The sequence below is a fragment of the Grampus griseus genome, assembly GCF_964374135.1.
Source record: "Grampus griseus genome assembly, chromosome: 16".
NCBI lineage: Eukaryota > Metazoa > Chordata > Mammalia > Artiodactyla > Delphinidae > Grampus > Grampus griseus.
In genome coordinates this window covers 70,892,084-70,915,196 of record NC_139010.1, presented here as the reverse complement: position 1 = coordinate 70,915,196, position 23,113 = coordinate 70,892,084, and the positions used below count along the sequence as shown (strand labels likewise).

The window sequence follows — 23,113 nt, the reverse complement described above, 5'->3', positions numbered from 1 at the left end:
GCTGAGCCCAGTTCTGACGTCTGTGACTGGTGCCAGCATGGGCATTGGCACCTGCGTTAAGGGCAAAGGGAAGAGCCAAGAAGTGAAAGGATATCTTCCTTCCCTCATCGTTACTCAGCATAGCTGGCTTGCCTAGCTATAAAAAATGCAAGTGTCCAGAGAAACCGCAGTGCAATTTCTCCTCCAAAAATGCCTTCTCCCTCACAGTCAAGAGATCCACTGTGTTCTAATATTGTTTCTGAGGTGGATGGTCTCGTGGGTTACTTTTCTTCACTCTAACTCTTCTCTGTAACTTGCTTAACAGTATTGTCTGAATTCTAAGGGGACAGTAGTTCTTAAACTGTAGTATGCATAAGAATCACCTGAGGAGCTTACGAAAATAACAGGTCCCCAACTCGCACCCCTGGTTCAGTGGGCTGAGGAATCTGCGTATTCAGTACATGGCACAGGGAGTTCTGATATAGGGGATCAGCAGAGCCACCTTGAGGATTACCACCTGGGTGCCATGCTCAGCTAGCAATATATTACTGTACACAGTGCATAAGCCTTTATAAACCAAGTCCTAGTTGCTGCTTTTAGAGCAGTACTTGAGCCTGGCTAAATAAATTATTGCCTGACTTAACAACAATCATCGCTGGACTTATAATAATTTCTGATTTCTAAATTTCTGATTTAGACAAGAGGATCATGAGCTTGGGAGTCAGAAAGCCCTGGGTGTAGATCTTTGAGCCTCCACTTACCGTTACCTGAGAAGGCTGCTCAGCTTCTCTGAGGCTTGATTTGCTCACCTGTCAAGGGGGAACAGTATTCCCCAAGTCACTGAGGGAGGGGTGGTGAGGATGAAATAAAATGACTTATATGTGAGCACCTAGCACCGTGCCTGGCACTTAGCAGACAGATGCTCCGTAAATGTTATTTTCCTCCATTCTTATAGGAAGCAGGAGGTTGAAACAAACAAACGAAAAACCTTACATAAAGCAGATATTGTTAAGGGAGACTTTTTTTTTAATGCCCAGGTGAATAGATTTTTGGCCTTGTTACACATCATTTTAAAAGTCAGTGGTTGTTTAGAGATCTTGGAAGGAAGCCCCTTCTTAATTCCTTTAGATAGTACTGACTTCTGTTGTGAATACGGGTTTCCAAGAGAGATCCCAGCAGGCAGATAAGGAAATGCAGGGGTATCACGATGTTCATACCTTTGCCGAACACTTTGGGGTCCAGTGCAGGGATTTCAGGTCAGGAGTTTAACCCGAAACTACACCTGCTCCTGGTCTAAATCTCACAAGGAGAACCTTGTTTCTGAGAATTTAACTAGTAATGGATTAATTGGACTGTCTTATTCAAACTCTTTCCAGGCGAAATGAGAACATTACAGTGGTCTGAGGGAAACAATGCACTATTATACTCGTGGTATACAGAGAGCTCCTTGCTGTGAGGTGCTTTCTAAATTCAATTTCAGCAATACCTGCCCACACCCCCCTCCCCCGGTCCAACCTGGTTTTACCGTTTGAAAAAAGAAATCATCTTTGTTCTTTGTGTTGGTTGATTAATTTTAGGTTCACTGTTCTTATCCCATATCACGCTCATGTAGGTACTTATGTAATACATTTCTGTATATCACACGGTTCCTCCTTCTGAGAACCCAAATCAGAAAAGGAATTTAATAGCACCGAACGCCTCGCTGCATTCTCTGGCTGGACAAACGGCAGGTTCAGTGAAGATCCTTGGGTAGCGTCAAGCAGGTGTCCCCTTGCTGCCTCTACTCTCCTGGTTCTTCGTAAGAGGAGCCTGTAATCCTATTCCTGGGGCACGGCCGTCACAATAACTTCTGTTCTCTGAAGGCCACACTCTGGAAACTGGGAGAATAATCCCTGTAAGCCCCATCATATGATTTTAGAGCCTGGAAAGATCTTCGAAATCCGCTGATCCAATTCCCTTTGTTTTACAGGAGAGGAAACTGAGGTTCAGAGAAATCCACGTAGTTACTAATTTATTTATTTTTTATTATTATTTTTTTTTTGCGGTACGCTGGCCTCACTGTTGCGGCCTCTCCTGTTGTGGAGCACAGGCTCCGGACGCGCAGGCTCAGCGGCCATGGCTCACGGGCCCAGCCGCTCCGCGGCATGTGGGATCTTCCCAGACCGGGGCACGAACCTGTGTCCCCTGCATCGGCAGGCGGATTCTCCACCACTCAGGAACTGTGCACACAATAGGAGGCTCGTAATAGACATCCAACGGGTTGAGTTGCCAAATGAGGATCAGGCATGACTCTTTGGAGACGAGGAACTAGCCAGTGCCTGCTAACTAAGAAGGAAATAAATGCTAACTGAGCCCCTTTGGTGCACGAGTGTTCTGCTGTGTTCAGAGAAGCTGGGGAAAGAAGGAGAAGTAAAAACGGGGAGAAACACAAAAATACGAACTTTAATAAACGGTCCTCTTTGTCAAGGATTACAGTCTGCAGTGAACTCCTGGCTGGAAGGCACTTTCTAAATCAAGATAGGGACGTACCGTACACTATTGAACCAAATAAGATCATATACTTAATGACCCAATTACCTAGTCCTGGAGAAGTCTGGGAGGAAGAGACAAGACTTCTGGCTGCCAGAGGAGCAAGCCCAGTGTTTTCCCCACCGGACTGTTAAAGCCACAGCTCTCTTATTGATCTGTGTGTCCCCGTAATTATGACATGGGGGCAGAGGCTCCACCAGTGCTTATTGAATCAATATGTGGCTCACTTGATACTGAAATTCGGGGTATATTTATGCGTGCCCACAATGACTGCTTTTGTAGCAATGCTTTCTACTCACGTGGATCTTTTTTTGTTTTTCTTTCAGTGGCCAACCCTCAGGACCCTCACCACCCGTCAGAGAAACCTGTCATTCACTGCCATAAATGTGGGGAGCCGTGCAAGGGTGAAGTGCTTCGGGTCCAGACCAAACATTTCCACATCAGATGTTTCACCTGCAAAGGTATGGACCCTCCAGCTTCCTGGCTGTGTGCCATGTCCTTGCCTTGGAGGCTGCCCCATCCCCTTAACTCCACACCAGTTCACCAGATGGTAAATGAATGTGCTCCCAGACCCTGGAATTGCTCACCTTCTCTAATTTGGGAATGGATTAAACTTAAGGGGGAGACTGAGCTCCCCCCACCCCCAAGACCAGCAGTACACTGTCTTTGGGTGTTCACTGAGGTGCCTGATCCTAGGAGAGGAGCCTAATTGTGGAAGAGCAATGAAAATGGAGTTTTGTGTTTTGTTTTCTTTTGTTTTTCTTTTTGGCTGTGCCACGCGGCATATGGGGTCGTAGTTCCCCAACCAGGGATCAAACCCGTGACCCCTGCTATGGAAGCATGGAGTCTTAACCACTGGACTGCCAGAGAAGTCCCAAGTTTATATTTCTTTCTAAAAATATTAAAAAAAATTTTTTTATTTTGTTGAAGTATAGTTGATCTACAATGTTGTGTTAGTTTCTAGTGTACAGCAAAGTGATTCAGTTATACATATATGTACGTATTCTTTTTCATATTCTTTTCCATTCTGGTTTGTCACAGGCTATTGAATGTGGTTCCCTGTGCTATACTGTAGGACCTTGCTGTTTATCTGCACTTTATATTTCTTTTTCCCTGAGATGAGGGACTCCTACTTCAAAGTAACCATGTCCCAAAGCCATTTTTTAAAGGAGGACTGGAAAACTTTAAGATTGGGGTGCTAGGACACTGGCTTCTGTGCGTGCTTGTGTGTGTGTGTGTGTGTGTGTGTGTGTGTTGAGAAGTGAGAATTAAGCAAGAACGCTTGGAAGGCCTCCAAGCAGGAAAACACTTCCCACTTAAGAAGTGACCCATCTGTGGTTGATTTCTGTTAACAAGCCCCCCTTCTGGGGATGCAGCTCTTGGCATCTACGTATGAAATGTGCTGTCCTGTTATCCTGGAGCCAGGGCGTGGCCAAGTGGCCAAGGAAGAAGCGAGTAGTTTCTGTGTGTTTATGTGAGAAATATGTTACTTGAGCTAAGGGCGTGTCTGGATAGCTCAGGCTGGGGTTCAGTGATGTTGGAAGAGGCGGAAGAGGGGCAAGGCTATGAGCCTGCTCTGCAGCTTTCCTCTGGGCTCTGCACGTGGTACCCACTCTCATTCCTGGAAACCGTGTTTCATTTTGAGCCCCTTAGGCTACAAAGGGTCAGCATTGCCATCTTAACCAGCTGTCCCCGGGGTCTCTCAAGTAAGCTCCAGGCTGCCTAGAGACCCTCAAATACATGATCAAAGGCGGCGGGCAAAAGCTTTTCTGGAGTCCACAGCTGTTTCTTTTACTGAGTGTAACCTTTTCAGGAAAAAGAGCACTGGCGTATAGCTCGGGTAAAAAGGTGGAGGGGAAGGAAGGGCGTGAGTTTGGCTCCCATTGAGCGTGACAGAGATGACAAAGGCTATAATGCGCATCATATAGAGAGAGAGTCTTTGATCCTCCTGGAAATCCCTATGAGCAAGTACGATAAATCCCCAGTTTTCAAATGACCCAAGTTGGTTATCAGGAAGCATCAGGTCACACCCAGGGTACTGACTGTGTCCGCACTCTGTGTGCCTTAAGTCCTGCCATTGCCACTAAAGCAGCTCTATGGTCTCAGGCAAGTGACCTCTCTGTGGCTCTGTGTCCTTATCTGTAAAAGAAAGAGACTAGACCACGTGATATTTAAATCACCCCAGGTCTGAAGTTTGCCAATTCTATATACACATAACCATATCTCTACATAATACAGAACCCAGAGATACTGAATTAGAGCCTTTTAGGTAGCATGTCAGAAAAAAATATAACTTCTGCTTACATCCAGATTGGCTAACTTGGGGTCAGGCATTATATTTTGTTTTATTTTGTGCTCATAGATTTCCTGAGACATGGCTTAAGGAGTAGGTTTGATATGAAATAAACAGAAAAAAGTAAACAAGGGCATCCCTGTATGTAGTTTATATTTCTAGTTGAAAGTACAAAGTGTTAGTCTCCGGGTGGTCACTGTTCAACACATCAAGATATTAGAAGACACATTCGTTTATCCCCCGGGAGGTAGAAGTTTCCATGCTTTTCTTCTAGTTTAAATCGAAGGACTGAATGTAAGTTATTTATGTTGGAAAGTTGTACCATATATACTTTGTTTCATGCTATCAATATGTTCCTGAAAAGTTGAATTTTTTTATAAATTACATCATATTTTGAGAACACGTCATTCATAGGAATTATTTTTAGTTTAAACAAAATTTTACTAAAAAAATTGTCATCGGTTCTTGTAAATTTGTATTTTCCCATACTTTATCTGTCAAGTCTGCTGTCTTATGTCTCCAACTTACTGGGATCATCCCTTTTTTTACTATCCAAAGAAGGTGTTTAAGCTCCCCATGTCTTATACTCTAGCAAGTTTATGGCTTTTCCCCAAGATTCTAGAGTAGCGTTGTCTAGTAGAAACATGATGCAAGCCACATACATGATTCTGAATTTTCTAATAGCTATATTAAAAAGGTATAACGGGATAGGTGCAGTTAACTTTCATAATATATTTTTTATTTGTCCTTACAGACCCCAAATAGTATCATTTCAACAAGTAATTAAAATAAAAATTATTGAGATATTTGACATTCTTTTTTTTTCATACTAGCTTACAGTGCATCTCAATTTGGACTAGTCAGTCACATTTCAACCATTCGATAGCCACAGGTAGTTAGTAGCTATAGTATTGGACAACACAGTTCTAGAGATTCCTCGAGGTTTACATTCTTGTGGTCCCCTTTTGCTCTAAATTCTTGCCACTCCCAACTTCTTGGTCTCCCCTTTATGAGTGCTGTGCCTTTCGCATGGCTTCACCCCATACTGGACACCATTTCTCTTCCTCCTTTTCCCAAAGCAGCTGTTTTCAGCAGAGTTTACTGAATGTCTGGGATAATGGAGGGAGTTATAGCACAGAATATACAACTGCCTAGTATTCTCAGGCTTTCTCTTTCCTTCCATCCTTGCTTCTTCCCTCCCTCCCTCCCTCCCTCCCTCCGTTCTTTCTTTCTTTCCTTCCTTCCTTCTTTCTATTAACTGGAAAAGTCTATTAATAGACTTTAATTTTTAGAGCAATTTTACATTTACAGAAAAATTGAGCAGACAGTACAGATGAGGGCCATTTCTCATACTTATTCAGAACCTCATCTGCTACCATCTTGGTAGGGCTTCCTCTCTCTACAAAGGCCCTTCTCCCCTCCATCCCAGGGACCCCAACTTCCTTCTCCCTCACTGTCAGATCAGGAGTCTAAATTACCTTAGGGTCTCTACGTTTTATAAGCTCATTAGGAGGGTTTCCCAGAGGAAACAAAAATCCCCTTGAAGAATGCTGTCTTCATCCTAACCTAAGTGGCCCAGACTGCAGCTAAGTCTTAAAACAACCGTTTTGTTTTCTTTCTGTTACATATAAAGCAGAGGTGTCATTTTTACACAAATAACAAGTGTTGGCGAGGATGTGGAGAAAAGGGAACCCTCATGCACTGTTGGTGGGAATGTAAATTGGTGTAGCCACTATGGAGAACAGTATGGAGGTTCCTCAGAAAATAAAATATAGAACTACCATATGATTAAACTATTCCATTTCTGGGTATTTATCCAAAAAAAATGAAGACACTAATTCAAAATGATATATGCACCCCTATGTTCATTGCAGTGTTATTTACAATAACCAAGATATGGAAGCAACCTAAGTGCCCATCAATAGATGACTGGATAAAGAAGATGTGATATACAATGGATATTACCCAGTCACAGAAAAAGAATAAAATCTTGCCATCTGCAAAAGAATAGATGAATGGATCCAGAGGGTATTATGCTAAGTGAAATAAGTCAGACAGCAACAAATACTGTATGATTTCACTTATATGTGTAATCTAAAAAACAGAACAAATGAATAACCATAACAAAGCAGAAACAAGAGTCATAGATATAGAGAACAAACAGGTGGATGCCAGAGGGGAGGAGGAAGGTGTGGGAGAGAAATAGGTGAGGGAGATTAAGAGGCGCAAACTTCCAGCTGCAAAATAAATGAACCACTGGTGTGAAATGTACAGCATGGGGACTACAGTCAATATTTATGTGATACCTTTGTGTGGTGGCAGATTGTAACCAGGCTTGTCGTGGTGATCGTTTTGAAATGTATAGAAATGTTAAATCACTGTGTTGTGTACCAGGAACTAACATAGTGTTGCAGGTCAATTATACTTCAAAAACAAACTCACAGAGAAACAGATCAGAACTGCGGTCCCCAGAGGCGGAAGTGGGAATTGGATGAAGGTGGTCAAAAGGTACAAACTCCCAGTTATATGATAAATAAGTACCAGAGATGTAATGTACGAAGTGATAAATATAATCAACACTGTTGTATGTTACGTGTGAAAGTTAAGAGAGTAAAGCTTAAGTTTTCTTCACAAGGAAAAAGAAATCTTTTTTTCTATTTCTTTAATTCTGCATCTGTATGAGATGATGGATGTTCACTAAACTTACTGAGGTCATAATTTCATGGTGTATGTGAGTCAAATCGTTATGCTGTGCATCTTCAACTTATACAGAGCTGTATGTCAGTTATGTCTCAATAAAACTGGAAGGAAAAACAAAATAGAGATGTCATGTTCCGATTGTGAGCTAATGTCCCAGGATGGAGGATTTTGGGTGGAGGGCATTTGCTAAAACAAGCCTGGGCTTTTGGTCAAGACCTGGCTGAGTGCGGGAGGAGGAACATTCAGGTTCTGACCACGAGGTGAGTCAGGATCTCTGGGTGATTCTCTCTCCTCCCTCCTACCAGCTCTCCTTCATACATATACCATGGTGCCAAAGCCTCGTAGTTCTTGAGTGGGACCTGAGGGGGCTTTCCGCAATTAGAAAGAAAACCCTAAGATGCAAATACCCGTGGAAATAAAAAGCAGAGATGAACTCTTACTAAGAATGGATTTTGAAGGAGGAGGGACAAAGAGCACACTGAACGTCTTACATGAGAGCTAGACAAGTACGAAGGTGGGACAGGGTTGCAGTGGAGGAATTAGACTTCATAACACAAACTTAAACCCATAAGCAGTCCACGACTTCATAGGTTTAGCTGGAACAGGGTCAGGGTTGGTGAGCATGAATTTTGTTGGTGAACCTATATCACTTCCTGAAACGTCTGATATCTTGGGATCTGATGGTCCAAGAGTTATGTATCCAATTAGTACATGTTAATGGAACACATACTCCATGCAAGATATTATGCTAAATGCTGAGAAAAGAAAGAGCACAGCCTGTTTGTGTGCTGACACACATACGTGTTTGTGTGTCAGAGAACTCATGGGGTATTTGAAGAGGTATCTACATAAGCAACATGTATTATATTGAGTAATAAGTGCTGTGATGGAGAGAAATATAGCATGTGGACTGGGGGCAGGGAGATAGATGCAGAAGGGGGATAGAATGGTAGTCAGGTGGAAAACATGCAAGGTGGCACCAGGTGTGATAGGGACTCAGGGACAGATTTAAAAGACATTTAAAGTTAAGGTTGCTAGGATTTTATGACTGATGGAATATGAGGAATGAAGAAGGATCCAGGTTTCCAGTTGGACTGCCTGGGTGGACAGATGGTTGCCACCAACTAAGGATATACAACAGCACTGGATAGGCTAGTGCGGGGAGAGAGTTCAGTTTGGGATACATTGTGGCTGAGCCCACATGGTCCATACAGAGTCTCATAGGCTTAGCACTCGAGAGGTACTGGTCTGTGTTGGGAAGAAGGATTCGAAAGTGTTTGGCATCCAGGTAATGGCTGAAGCTCTGTAATTGTGTGTGGAATTCCCCTGGGAAAGGGCAAAAGGCAGGAACTGAATAATAACGATGCCAGCGTCTCAAGGAAGTAGAACCTAATTTCCATTTGTAACCTTGGAAAATGTGCCCATCTGGTAATGAGATGGGGAAAGTGATTTAATTAATGGATGGATTCTATAATTAAAAGAAAAGGAGATCCCCAAAGCTTCTGTTATTCTCTATAATAACCCAATGGAAATAAAATATGGCTGCAGGCTTCTGGATGGAGCTATTCTATATCTTAAGTACTCAGTGGCTTTGTTTTTCATGCTTGCCCATTAGCAGCAGCCATCCCACTAACTTAAAAGAGGTGTTTTTTTTTTAATGCTATCCAATCATTCTGCTACTGTTCCAGTGATATGATCTTTTTTTTTTTTTTTTTTTTTTCCTGTACGCGGGCCTCTCACTGCTATGGCCTCTCCCCTTGCGGAGCACAGGCTCCGAACGCGCAGGCTCAGCGGCCATGGCTCACGGGCCCAGCCACTCCGCGGCATGTGCGATCTTCCCGGACCAGGGCGCGAACCCGTGTCCCCTGCATCGGTAGGCGGACTCTCAACCACTGAACCACCAGGGAAGCCCCAATGATCTTTTTTTTTTTTTGCGGTACACGGGCCTCTCATGTTGTGGCCTCTCCCGTTGCGGGGCACAGGCTCCGGACGCGCAGGCTCAGCAGCCATGGCTCACGGGCCCAGCCACTCCGCGGCATGTGGGATCTTCCGGGGCCGGGGCGCGAACCCATGTCCCCTGCATCGGCAGGCGGACTCTCAACCACTGCGCCACCAGGGAAGCCCCAATGATCATTTTTTAATGTAGCACCTTGTCTGCATCATGATTGTAATACATGCTCTATAAGAGAATAAGAAACCTGTTTAAATAGTATAAATTTAATATTTAATAATTACATATTTAATATTTGATTAAATTTAAGTTAATTATACACACAGTTCATCATATACATTGTTGATACATTATATTGTTCATTATAATTATTGTTGTCTATCTTGAGCATTTTTTTTCAGGATAATGCCCTAGATCCAGTTTTCTTCCAGAAAGTTCTAGAGCATTTAGAAACGATCAGGGACCAGAGGATTGAGAAGGGCTATCTAGCTAAATGTTCTGTTTTCAGTGAGCCTTTCCTGGACTATACTGTATAAGATTTCAGCTGCTCCCTATACCATATCTCTTTCTAATGTATCTTTTTTCCTTAACATTTATCATTATTTAGTATATTTTATTCATGTATCTTTACCTCCTACTAAAGAGTAAGCTCCCCTCGAGGGCAGAGATTTTTGTCTGTTTTTTTTTTTTTTTTTGCGGTACGCGGGCCTCTTACTGCCGTGGCCTCTCCATTTGCGGAGCGCAGGCTCCCGATGCGCAGGCTCAGCGGCCACGGCTCACGGGCCCAGCCGCTCCACGGCACGTGGGATCCTCCCGGACAGGGGCACGAACCCGTGTCCCCTGAATCGGCAGGCGGACCCCCAACCACTGTGCCACCAGGGAAGCCCTTTTGCCTGTTTTGTTTACTACTGTGTACCTGGTACCTAAAACAATGCCCGATGTATTAGGTGCCCAATAAGGGGAAAGCTGACTGAATGACCAGTAACCGTGTATTTCTTTGTCACTTGAATATTTGTAAGTGTTTCTAATGGCATAGCTAGTCAACAAGATTTATTGAGTGCTTACTATGATATATGCCCTCAAATGCTTACTAGACAGCAACATTATCTTTTGAAAAGAACGAGTGTAAGTAAAGCTATCTGTCATCGATTACAGAGCTACACGTCTGCCTGGCAGATGGAACAGATAAGAGAACTTGTGCTGAAGGCTACTGTCAGGCAGCGCTTGGGTGAGATGTTGCTGCTGTTTAGTTCTTTATGCTGGTTTAGACCCTTAGCTTTCATTTAACCCACTGGATGTAACCCACTGCATGTGGGTTATTTTCTGACTCAAGTGGACATTGATATAGCTCTAGTAAAATGGAAGCAATTTCTTATATTCCCTAAGTGCTGAGCTCGGGCTTTTAATACCTATTTAGAGAATCTGACTCATTTGGAAATTGATTAAATGGAAGAATTAATCCGGATGCAAGAAAAATAAGTCTGATGCAAATGTGCTCCCTTCGCACAGCAAATCAGAAACCACGTTCATGCCATCTTTTGTTGATAAAAGAATAATCCTGTGTAGCTTATCTTTTGAATTTTGCACCATATTAAAGTGTTACCTAGTCAAATAAATATAATTTAGGTTATAAGGTTTTGAATTCCAAAGTGAAATAGGATAAAGGCTCAGAACTTCTCCAGAATACGCTGCTCAACAATTTTGACTCTTGCTGGGAGTTAATTATCCATGGGTCTCTTGTGAGCATAGGCGCCGGTAGCTTGTTGTTCTGAATTATCTTTCCAAGGATGTTTGTATAGTGAACATTCTTGGAAGATAGAGATAGTGTTTCCCTCTGGAGTAGGGGATGGATTTGTTTGCTGTCTAGTATAATAAAGATAATGTCTGCCTCTAGAAGATTTGCTTGCAGCTTATTATGAAAGATTGGGGCTTCCTAAGCTCGGGGTTCCTCAGTGACACAAACCCCCTGCACGAGCAGCATCCTGGTGACCTGCTTCTCTTGCCTCTGAGGGATTTGGGGGGTCATGGGGAATGGGTAACAAATATGAAGCTCATGTTACTCGCCCTGAGTCATAAAGTCTTTCGCTTCTTTTTTTTTGCGGTACGTGGGCCTCTCACTGTTGAGGCCTCTCCCGTTGCGGAGCACAGGCTCCGGACGCGTAGGCTCAGCGGCCATGGCTCACGGGCCCAGCCGCTCCACGGCATGTAGGATCCTCCCGGACCGGGGCGTGAACCCGTGTTCCCTGCATCGGCAGGCGGACTCTCAACCACTGCGCCACCAGGGAAGTCCTATCTTCTTTAAAGAAAAAAAAAGTCTTTTGCTTCTGACCCAGGAGTGTCATGTCTTCTGCCAGCATCCGTGAAATCAGGGCAGGCTAACTTGTTAGCTTGCAGGTAAAAATCTCAGGTTCTTTATAGTTCCTGAGAGCTCTGTTTTGTGTCCATGGAAGCTTACTTTTTGAGAAAGGGAACGCTGAAGTTCACCCAGCTTGATCAAAGAAGAACACATTTTCTAAGAAGATGATTTGTACAACAAAGGTTATGGGAGTGTTTATATCATAGAGGAGGGAGGAAAACGGAAATGTTCCTCAAGCATTTTTAAAGCAAGCACTGAACTCATCCTGTTGCTGTTTCTTTTCACGTCCTGACCCTGAACCCTTGGAGTACCCCGTGGTCAGACCTCATCTCTATGTCCACTTTCTAGTGAGCTCATCTAGTCTCATGGTTTACAAGTACCATCTGTACCCTGACAAATACCAACTCGATTACTCTACCCTGCAATCCAGCCTGATATCTTCAAAGGCCTTCTCAGCATCTCCGGTAGGCCCCTCAAACCTAATTCCTGGCTACTGGCACCATCCCTACCCCCTAACCTTCTTCTCCAGTCTTTTAATTTCAGCAGTTGTCAAGACCTTCCTCCCAGTTGCTCAGGCTAGAAACGTTGGAGTCATTTTCACTCCTCTTTTTCTTTCACATGAAGCAAGTATTCCACCAAAAAATCCCTTTGGCCCTATCTTCATAGTATATACAAAAATCTGACTGTTCACACTATCCCAAAGATAATGATCCTACTCCAAGCTGCCATCATGTTTTGCCTGGATTAATAATGGTATTGGGTCTCCCTGCATCTGCCGTTGCCCCCCTTCCCCAGATTATTCGTAATGCAGTAGCCAAGGTGATCCTAAAAATAAAGCCAGATCCTGTCACCTTTCCAAAGAATTCCCGCATCTTTCAGAATGAAAGCCAAAGACCTTAATTTGACCTTCAGGGCCCCTCCTCACTGTTACTCCCAGTCATCATGTCCCAGCACTTTCTGGCTCCCTCTGCCAAGCTACACTGACCTGTTTGATTGCTCTTAAACAAACCAAGCATTGAAGAGCCTCAGGACCTTTGCACTTACAGTTCCTTTTGCTTGACAAACTGTTTATCCAGATATGTGCCTGGCGCCCTCCGTCACTTCCTTTGGGTCCCTTCTCAAATGACATTTATCAATGAGATCATCTTTGACACCAACTGATATGGATACACGTGTATATGTGTATCTGCGTGTGTTTACATATATATGTATTTATATACGATTTAAGTTATGTGTGGTTTGTTGGTTGTCTGTCTCCCCCTGCTAGAATGTAGGCACCAATGGGTTTGTACAGCAGTCCTTAGGAAAAAACCTAGCGTACATTAGGCACTCAATAATAATGGCTGAATGAATTAAAGAAATGTTTATCATTGATTGATACTAATTACAGATTATTATTTCCAAATTATTAAATTCAGGTCACCCAGGCTTGATTTCAATCAATGTCTTCTTAAGTGTGGGAAGGAGAAAATTATTTTTGTAGTTCCCAGATACAGCATTTCTCACACAGGGAAAAAATATTCTCTCTTCAATATTTTTTTCAACCCTTCTAATTTCATGAAGCAGAAGATCTTTATAACAAAGAGACAATAGCTGTCAGGCACAGGGCCTTAATCAGGCAATGATATCAAAGCTCAAACTGAATCACATTATTTAATTATTTATTTCTACAGATACTTTATATAGAGGGCAAGTGGCCCTGGAAGTTTTGATTTACAGTAATGGTATACATTTGCCTTTTAAAATAATTGTACTTCATAAAAATGAGATTTATTTGTCTCTATCCTGCCTAAGGAGAGTGCAGGCCTGACTGAGAGCAGAGACCGAGGCCAGGGCCAGCTGAAGGCTTGGGTGGGACTCAATACCAAAGCAGGCTCTTCAGCTGCCTTTTTCAGATGCACTTCCATGATTACAGACCATGTAATGAACAACAAAGCCGTGTGGCTGACAGGGTCTTGGTACTCCAGCCGGGTGTCAGGCCTGAGCCTCTGAGGTGGGAGAGCTGAGTTCAGGACATTGGTCCACTAGAGACCTCCCAGCCCCACATAATATCAACTGGTGAGAGCTGTCCCAGAGACCTCTGTCTCCATGCTAAGACGCAACTCCATTCAACAAGAGCAAGCTCCGCTGCTGAACACCCCATGCCAGGCAACTACCAAGACAAGAACACAACCGTACCAATTAGCAGAGAGGCTACCTAAAATCATAACAAGTTCACAGACACCCCAAAACACACCACTGGACGCAGTCCTGCCCACTAGAAAGACAAGATCCAGCCTCATCCACCAGAACACAGCCACCAGTCCCCTCCACCAGGAAGCCTACACAACCCACTGAACCAACCTTACCCACTGGAGGCAGACACCAAAAACAGCAGGAACTACGAACCTGCAGCCTGCAAAAAAGAGACCCCAAACACAGTAAGTTAAGCAATATGAGAAGACAGAGAAATACGCAGCAGATGAAGGAGCAAGGTAAAAACCCACCAGATCAAACAAATGAAGAGGAAATAGGGAGTCTACCTGAAAAAGAATTCAGAGTAATGATAGTAAAGATGATCCAAAATCTTGGAAACAGAATGGAGAAAATACAAGAAACGTTTAACAAGGACCTAGAGGAACTAGAGAGCAAACACACTGTGATGAACAGCACAATAAATGAAATTTAAAATTCTCTAGAAGGAATCAATAGCAGAATAACTGAGGCAGAAGAATGGATAAGTGACCTGGAAGATAAAATAGTGGAAATAACTCCCACAGAGCAGAATAAAGAAAAAAGAATGAAAAGAATTGAGGACAGTCTCAGAGATCTCTGAGACAACATTAAACACACCAGCATTCGAATTATAGGGGTCTCAGAAGAAGAGAAAAAGAAAGGGACTGAGAAAATATTTGAAGAGATTTTAGTTGAAAACTTCCCTAATATGGGAAAGGAAATAGTCAATCAGGTCCAGGAAGTGCAGAAAGTCCCATACAGGATAAATCCAAGGAGAAACATGCCAAGACGCATATTAATCAAATTATCAAAAATTAAATACAAAGGAAAAATATTAAAAGCAGCAAGGGAAAAGCAACAAATAACATACAAGGGAATCCCCATAAGGTTAACAGCTGATCTTTCAGCAGAAACTCTGCAAACCAGAAGGCTGTGGCAGGACATATTTAAAGTGATGAAAGGGAAAAACCTACAACCAAGATTACTCTATCCAGCAAGGATCTCATTCAGATTTGACAGAGAAATTAAAACCTTAACAGACAAGCAAAAGCTAAGGGAATTCAGCACCACCAGACCAGCTTTACAACAAATGCTAAAGCAACTTCTCTAGGCAGGAAACACAAGACAAGGAATAGACCTACAATAACAAACCCAAAACAATTAAGAGAATGGTAATAGGAACATACATATCGGTAATTACCGTAAATGTAAATGGATTAAATGCTTCAACCAAAAGACATAGACTGGCTGAACGGATACAAAAATGAGACCTGTATATATGCTGTCTACAAGAGACCTACTTCAGACCTAGGGACACAAACAGACTAAAAGTGAGGGGATGGAAAAAGATATTCCATGCAAATGGAAATCAAAAGAAAGCTGGAGTAGCAATTCTCATATCAGACAAAATAAACTTTAAAATAAAGACTATTACAGGAGACAAAGAAGGACACTACATAATGATCAAGGGATCAATCCAAGAAGAAGATATAACAATGGTAAATAGTTATGCACCCAACATGGGAGCACCTCTCTACATAAGGCAAATGCCAACAACCATAAAAGGAGAAGTCGAAAGTAACACAATCATAGTAGGGGACTTTAACACCCCACTTTCACCAATGGACAGATCATCCAAAATGAAAATAAATAAGGAAACACAAGCTTTAAATGATACATTAAACAAGATGGACTTAATTGATATTTATAGGACATTCCATCCAAAAACAACAGAATACACTTTCTTCTCAAGTGCTCATAGAACATGCTCCAGGATAGATCATATCTTGGGTCACAAATCAAGCCTTGGTAAATTTAAGAAAATTGAAGTCATATCAGGTATCTTTTCTGACCACAATGCTATGAGACTAGATATCAATTACAGGAAACAGATTGTAAAAAATACAAACACATGGAGGCTAAACAATATACTACTAAATAACCAAGAGATCACTGAAGAAATCAAAGAGGAAATCAAAAAATACCTGGAAACAAATGAAAATGAAAACACCATGACCTAAAACCTATCGGATGCAGCAAAAGCATTTCTAAGAGGGAAGTTTATAGCAATACAATCCTACCTCAAGAAACAAGAAACATCTCAAATAAACAACCTAACCTTACACCTAAAGCAAGTAGAGAAAGAAAAACAAAAAAACCCCAAAGTTAGCAGAAGGAAAGAAATCATAAAGATCAGATCAGAAATAAATGAAAAAGAAATGAAGGAAATGATAGCAAAGATCAATAAAACTAAAAGATGGTTCTTTGAGAAGGTAAACAAAAGTGATAAACCAGTAGCCAGACTCATCAAGAAAAAAAGGGAAAAGATTCAAATCAATAGAATTAGAAATGAAGAAGGAGAAGTAACAACTGACAGTGCAGAAATACAAAGGATCATGAGAGATTACTACAAGCAACTCTATGCCAATAAAATGGACAACTTGGAAGAAACAGACAAATACTTAGAAAAGCACAACCTTCCAACACTGAACCAGGAAGAAATAGAAAATGTTAACAGACCAATCACAAGCACTGAAATTGAAACTGTGATTAAAAACCTTCTAACAAACAAAAGCCCAGGACCAGATGGCTTCACAGGTGAATTCTATCAAACAATTAGAGAAGAGCTAACACCTGTCCTTCTCAAACTCTTCCAAAATATAGCAGAGGGAGGAACACTCCCAAACTCATTCTACAAGGCCACCATCACCCTGATACCAAAACCAGACAAAGGTGTCACAAAAAAAAGAAAACTACAGGCCAATATCACTGATGAATATAGATGCAAAAATCCTCAACAAAATACTAGCAAACAGAATCCAACAGCACATTAAAAGAATCATATACCATGATCAAGTGGGATTTATCCCAGGAATGCAAGGATTCTTCAATATACAGAAATCAATCAATGTGATACACCATATTAACAAAAGGAAGGAGAAAAACCTTATGATCATCTCAATAGTTGCAGAAAAACTTTCAAAACAATTCAACACCAATTTATGATAAAAACCCTCCAGAAAGTAGGCATAGAGGGAACTTACCTCAACATAATAAAGGCCATATATGAAAAACCCACAACCAACATCGTTCTCAATGGTGAAAAACTGAAACCATTTCCACTAAGATCAGGAACAAGACAGGGTTGCCCACTCTCACCACCATTATTCAACATAGTTTTGGAAGTTTTGGCCACAACAATCAGAGAAGAAAAAGAAATAAAAGGAATCCAAATCGGAAAAGAAGTAAAACTGTCACTGTTTGCAGATGACATGATACTACATAGAGAATCCTGAAGATGCTACCAGAAACTACTAGGACTAATCAATGAATTTGGTAAAGTGGCAGGATACAAAATTAATACACAGAATTCTCTTGCATTCCTATATACTAATGATGAAAAATCTGAAAGAGAAATTAAGGAAAAACTCCCATTTACCATTGCAACAAAAAGAATAAAATATGTAGGAATAAAACTACCTAAGGAGACAAAAGACCTAGAAAACTATAAGACACTGATGAAAGAAATTAAAGATGATATAAACAGATGGAGAGATATACCATGTCCTTGGATTGGAAGAATCAACATTGTGAAAATGACTATGCTACTCAAAGCAATCTACAGATTCAATGCAATCCCTATCAAACTACCAATGGCATTTTTCACAGAACTAGAACACAAAATTTCACAATTTGTATGGAAACACAAAAGACCCCGAATAACCAAAGCAATCTTGAGAAAGAAAAATGGAGCTGGAGGAACCAGGCTACCTGACTTCCGACTATACTACAAAGCTACAGTAATCAAGACAATATGGTACTGGCACAAAAACAGAAATATAGATCAATGGAACAGGATAGAAAGCCCAGAGATAAATCCACACACATATGGTCACCTTATCTTTGACAAAGGAGACAAGAATATACAATGGAGAAAATACAGCCTCTTCAATAAGTGGTGCTGGGAAAACTGGACAGCTACATGGAAAAGAATGAAATTAGAACACTTTCTAACACCATACACAAAATTAAACTCAAAATGGATTAAAGACCTAAATGTAAGGTCAGACACTTTAAAACTCTTAGAGGAAAACATAGGCAGAACATTCTATGACATAAATCACAGCAAGATCCTTTTTGACCCACCTCCTAGAGTAATGGAAGTAAAAACAAAAATAAACAAATGGGACCTAATGAAACTTAAAAGCTTTTGCACAGCAAAGGAAACCATAAACGATGAAATAACAACCCTCAGAATGGGGGAAAATATTTTCAAATGAAGCAACTGACAAAGGATTCATCTCCAAAATATATAAGCAGCCCATGCAGCTCAATATGAAAAAAACAAACAATCCAATCCAAAAATGGGCAGAAGACCTAAATAGACATTTCTCCAAAGAAGATATACTGATTGCCAACAAACACATGAAAGGATGCTCAACATCACTAATCATTAGAGAAATGCAAATCAAAACTACAACAAGGGGGCTTCCCTGGTGGCGCAGTGGTTGAGAGTCCGCCTGCCAATGCAGGGGACACGGGTTCGTGCCCCGGTCTGCAAAGATCCCACATGCCGCGGAGCGGCTGGGCCCGTGAGCCATGGCCGCTGAGCCTGCGCGTCTGGAGCCTGTGCTCCGCAACGGGAGAGGCCACAACAATGAGGGGCCCGCGTACCGCAAAAAAAAAAAAAAAAACTACACCAAGGTATCATCTCACACTGGTCAGAATGACCATCATCAAAAAATCTAGAAACAGTAAATGCTGGAGAGGGTGTGGAGAAAAGGGAATCCTCCTGCACTGTTGGTGGGAATGTAAATTGATACAACCACTATGGAGAACAGTACGGAGATTCCTTAAAAAACTAAAAATAGAAGTACCATATGGTGCAGCAACCCCACTATGAGCATATACCCTGAGAAAACCATAATTCAAAAAGAGTCATGTACCACAATGTTCCTTGCAGCTCTATTTACAATAGCCAGGACATGGAAGCAACCTAAGTGTCCATCGACAGATGAATGGATAAAGGAGATGTGGCACATATATACAATGGAATGTTACTCAGCCATAAAAGGCAACGAAATTGAGTTATTTGTAGTGAGTTGGATGGACCTAGAGTCTGTTATATAGAGTGAAGTAAGTCAGAAAGAGAAAAACAAATACCGTATTCTAACACATATATATATGGAATCTAAAAAAATGGTTCTGAAAAACCTAGGAGCAGGACAGGAATAAAAATACAGACATAGAGAATGGACTTGAGGACACGGGATGGGGAAGGGTAAGCTGGGACGAAGTTAGAGAGTGGCATGGACTTATGTAAAACAGATAACTAGTAGGAAGCAGCTGCATAGCACAGGGAGATCAGCTCGGTGCTTTGTGACCACCTAGAGGGCTGGGATAGGGAGGTTGGGAGGGAGACACAGGTGGGAGGGGATATGGGGATATATGTATACATTTAGCTGATTCACTTTGTTCTAAAGCAGAAAATAACACACCATTGTAAAGCAATTATACTCCAATAAAGATGTTAAAAAAAAGACTATAATATCAACTCATTACATCTAATGAATAAAAATGTCTGCTTTACCTAAAAAAAAGTGAGCTGATTTTTTAAAAGGCATTTAGGAAACAAAAACTATGTCAAAAAATAGTGAAGGTGGTACGTGAGTGAAATTGGGAAAGTATGGGAAGCAGTGATTCTGATAGTAGACTTGGATTTGCATCTGAAATGATGAGGCTGTTTTTAGTGTGGTCTTGGGACTCAAATGTTTTACCATATTATAATCATGACATCTACTGAAAAGAAGAAAAACTGCACTTATGTAAATGTAGTCCAACTTTTAAACTGCTATGGTGAGGTTTGCCTGCCGCTAATGAGATTGAATTAGTGAATTTTGATTGCAATTTGAAAAGTATCCTGTAAGAATTGACTCTACCATGGTCATTTCTTTCTTTCTTTCTTTCTTTCTTTCTTTCTTTCTTTCTTTCTTTATTTATTTATTTATTTTTAAAAATAAATTTATTATTTTATTTATTTTTGGCTGTGTTGGGTCTTCGTCGCTGCGCGCAGGCTTTCTCTAGTTGCGGCAAGTTGGGACTAGTCTTCGCTGTGGTGCACGGGCCTCTCATTGCAGTGGCCTCTCTTGTTGCGGAGCATGGACTCTAGGCACACAGGCCTCAGTAGTTGTGGCACGTGGGCTCAGTAGTTGTGGCTCACGGGCTCTGGAACACAGACTCAGTAGTTGTGGTGCATGGGCTTAATTGCTCCACGGCATGTGCGATCCTCCTGGACCAGGGCTCAAACCCGTGTCCCCTGCATTGGCAGGCGGATTCTCAAGCACTGTGCCACCAGGAAAGTCCCTCATTTCTTTTTCTTTGATTTAATCTGAGAAGGGATTTGATACCCTCTAGAGTGGTATTATCTACTGAGTGACAGCTACAGGGCAAAAGTAGGATTTCTTTTGGAATTCTTCCTTGGTTGATAAGATCAACCAATTCCCAAATGAGGTAAGCACCCTAAAACCCTCTTATCCACATTAAACCCAAGAGGAGAGACTTGAGTCACCTTTCTCCATGATTGAAAGGCATTTGTGAGGTAACTTCAAGGGTCCTTCTGTGACTCAAACAAATTCCCCTTAGCCTTTCGCTCTAGGTCCCCCCAGGGTCCCATCATCTGCCTCCAGTGGGCTGTGCAGTGCCACTGAGTCAGTCCTACTTTCCCGCCAGGAAAGAGTGTTTACAGCATACCTAAGAGCCCGTGATCACCTTTCTGCTGTGTCTCAAAACTTCTAAAACTCTGAGCTTCTCTTTATTCATTGAACATTTCATGAGAAGTGGGAGAACCTCAATAGATGTGATGTATCAGGAGATATGTATATGGTGTGAGAGCTACCTGGAGAAGCTTAAACTTATAAAACCATTTAGTGCAGAGATGATAAAGTGTGAGCCAAGAAGCACCTACCCCAGAGTAATCCTGATGCTGGTTAACGATTCAGATTCCTGGTCTCACCCCAGTCTCCCTGATCAGCATCTCGGTGGTCAGGGTCTAGCATTTCCAACCAGTTCACCAAATTTGAGGACCACTGCTTTGTTGGACATGGGCTTTGAATTGGTAGTGGGATATTGGCATGAGGGAGAGTATATAAGTAGCCTGTTCAGAAACATCCAGATAAGGATTCCCTGGTCATGGCCCTTCATGGCGTATGAAATTCACAGGAATTGGGCTTTTCTTTAGAACAGCATCATTAAACATAGAATTCAGGAAATGTTCAGCTAAAAAGTAGATATGAAAATTTATGCTCTAGGGACTTCCCTGGCAGTCTAGTGGTAAAGAATCCACCTTCCAATGCAGGGGACGAGGGTTCAGTCCTTGGTGGGGAAACTAAGATCCCCCATACCTCAATGAAGATCCAACACAGCCAAATAAATAAATAAAATAAAATAAATATTTTTTAAAATTTATGCTCTAAACATACCGACTAGTAATATGGAGATGGAAAAAGTCACAGCATCAAGATATGTCCTGTGAAATTCTGAATGGGGCAAAAGAAACAAGGGTATAGAACTCCCTGATATATAATTTATCTGCACCCATAAGTTCAAAGCTGAAGACTGCAGTCAAATGACTATCAATGATGAAAACCATGGCTAACCTATAGGGTATACAATAAATTCCGAGGATAAACAGTAACATTTGTTTATTCAACAAATACGTATTTTTTAATTTATTTATTTTATTTTTGGCTGTGTTGGGTCTTCGTTGCTGCGTGCAGGCTTTCTCTAGTTGTGGTGAGCGGAGGCTACTCTTTGTTGCAGTGCGCAGGCTTCTCATTGCAGTGGCTTCTCTTGTTGCAGAGCATAGGCTCTAGGCACGCAGGTTTCAGTAGTTGTGGCACATGGGTTCAGTAGTTGCGGCTCATGGGCTCTAGAGTGCAGGCTCGGTTGTTGTGGCACACAGGCTTAGTTGCTCCGCAGCATGTGGGATCTTGCCAGACCAGGGCTCGAACCCGTGTCCCCAGCATTGGCAGGTGGATTCTTAACCACTGCACCACCAGGGAAGTCCCTCAACAAATTTTTTTTTTTCAAGTGCTGAGGCACTCAAGAATAAGTCATACACAATCAGGTTATACATATAAGTTAGACATGACCTCTGCCTTCATAGTGGTATTCCATAGACTGAATGTTTGTGTTCCTCCCAAACTCATATGTTGAAATCCAGTCCCCAATGGTGTTAGGAAGTATGGCCTCTGGGAGGTGATTAGGTCATGAGGATGAGCCCTCATGAATGGGATTAGTGCCCTTATGAAAGAGACCCCAAAGAGCTCCCTCATCCCTTCTGCCACATGAGGACCTAATGAGAAGACTGCTCTCTGAACCAAGAAGTGGGCTCTCACCAGACACTGAATCAGCTGTCAACTTGATCTTGGACTTCACAGTCTCCAGAACTGTGAAAAATAAATTTCAATTGTTTATTAACCACCCAGTCTGTGGTATTTCGTTAGAGCAGCCTGAATGGACTAAGACAAGGTATTAATCAGATATTGAAATAATCATAAAACTATGACTTAATAACTGTCATTGGTGCAATAAAGGGAAAATGAAAAGATCTGCCTGGGCAAAAATGTGAGCTTGTAACAGGAGGATCTCAGTGTGTTTGTGGTGGGGGGATGGGCAGGTGGTCAGGAAAGGCTTTCCTACCCCACTCCCACCTCTTCTGGAAGAGAAATTTGAGCTGCCGTGTGAAGGATGAAACTACAGTAGCCACTTAATTTTTCCTTGTAATAAAAGTCCACTAAATGGACTTCATTATTCCAAAGAGCAGATTTGCATTCTTTTCTTACTAGAAGTCACTTAATTTGTGGCATAAATCAATCTGGGAATATTTACACTTGATGGCCTTCAAATGTTTACCATGTAAAATGTTTATAGAGCATCTATCATCTGTCCATTCACCATCCTAGGCTATGGAGGTCTGAAACGTATTTATAACATGATGCCTACCCCTAAAGAGCATGTGATCTGGTGGCAAGTGGTGTGCTTACTAGAGGAACCATGGCTGGTAGCAGGACAGGTGCAGGTGAGTGGTCCA

General features: G+C 41.8%; 1 protein-coding gene across 7 annotated transcripts in view; it reads left to right on the top strand.

Moving 5' to 3' along the window:
- ABLIM1 (actin binding LIM protein 1) overlaps positions 1-23,113 on the top strand; it is a 318,363-nt gene that overhangs the window by 161,119 nt on the left and 134,131 nt on the right. For all 7 annotated transcript variants that reach the window (XM_082674206.1, XM_082674204.1, XM_082674202.1 and 4 more), the window contains exon 2: positions 2,835-2,969. In XM_082674206.1, the coding sequence (XP_082530332.1) occupies positions 2,835-2,969 (135 nt within the window). The remainder of the gene's footprint in view (positions 1-2,834; positions 2,970-23,113) is intronic.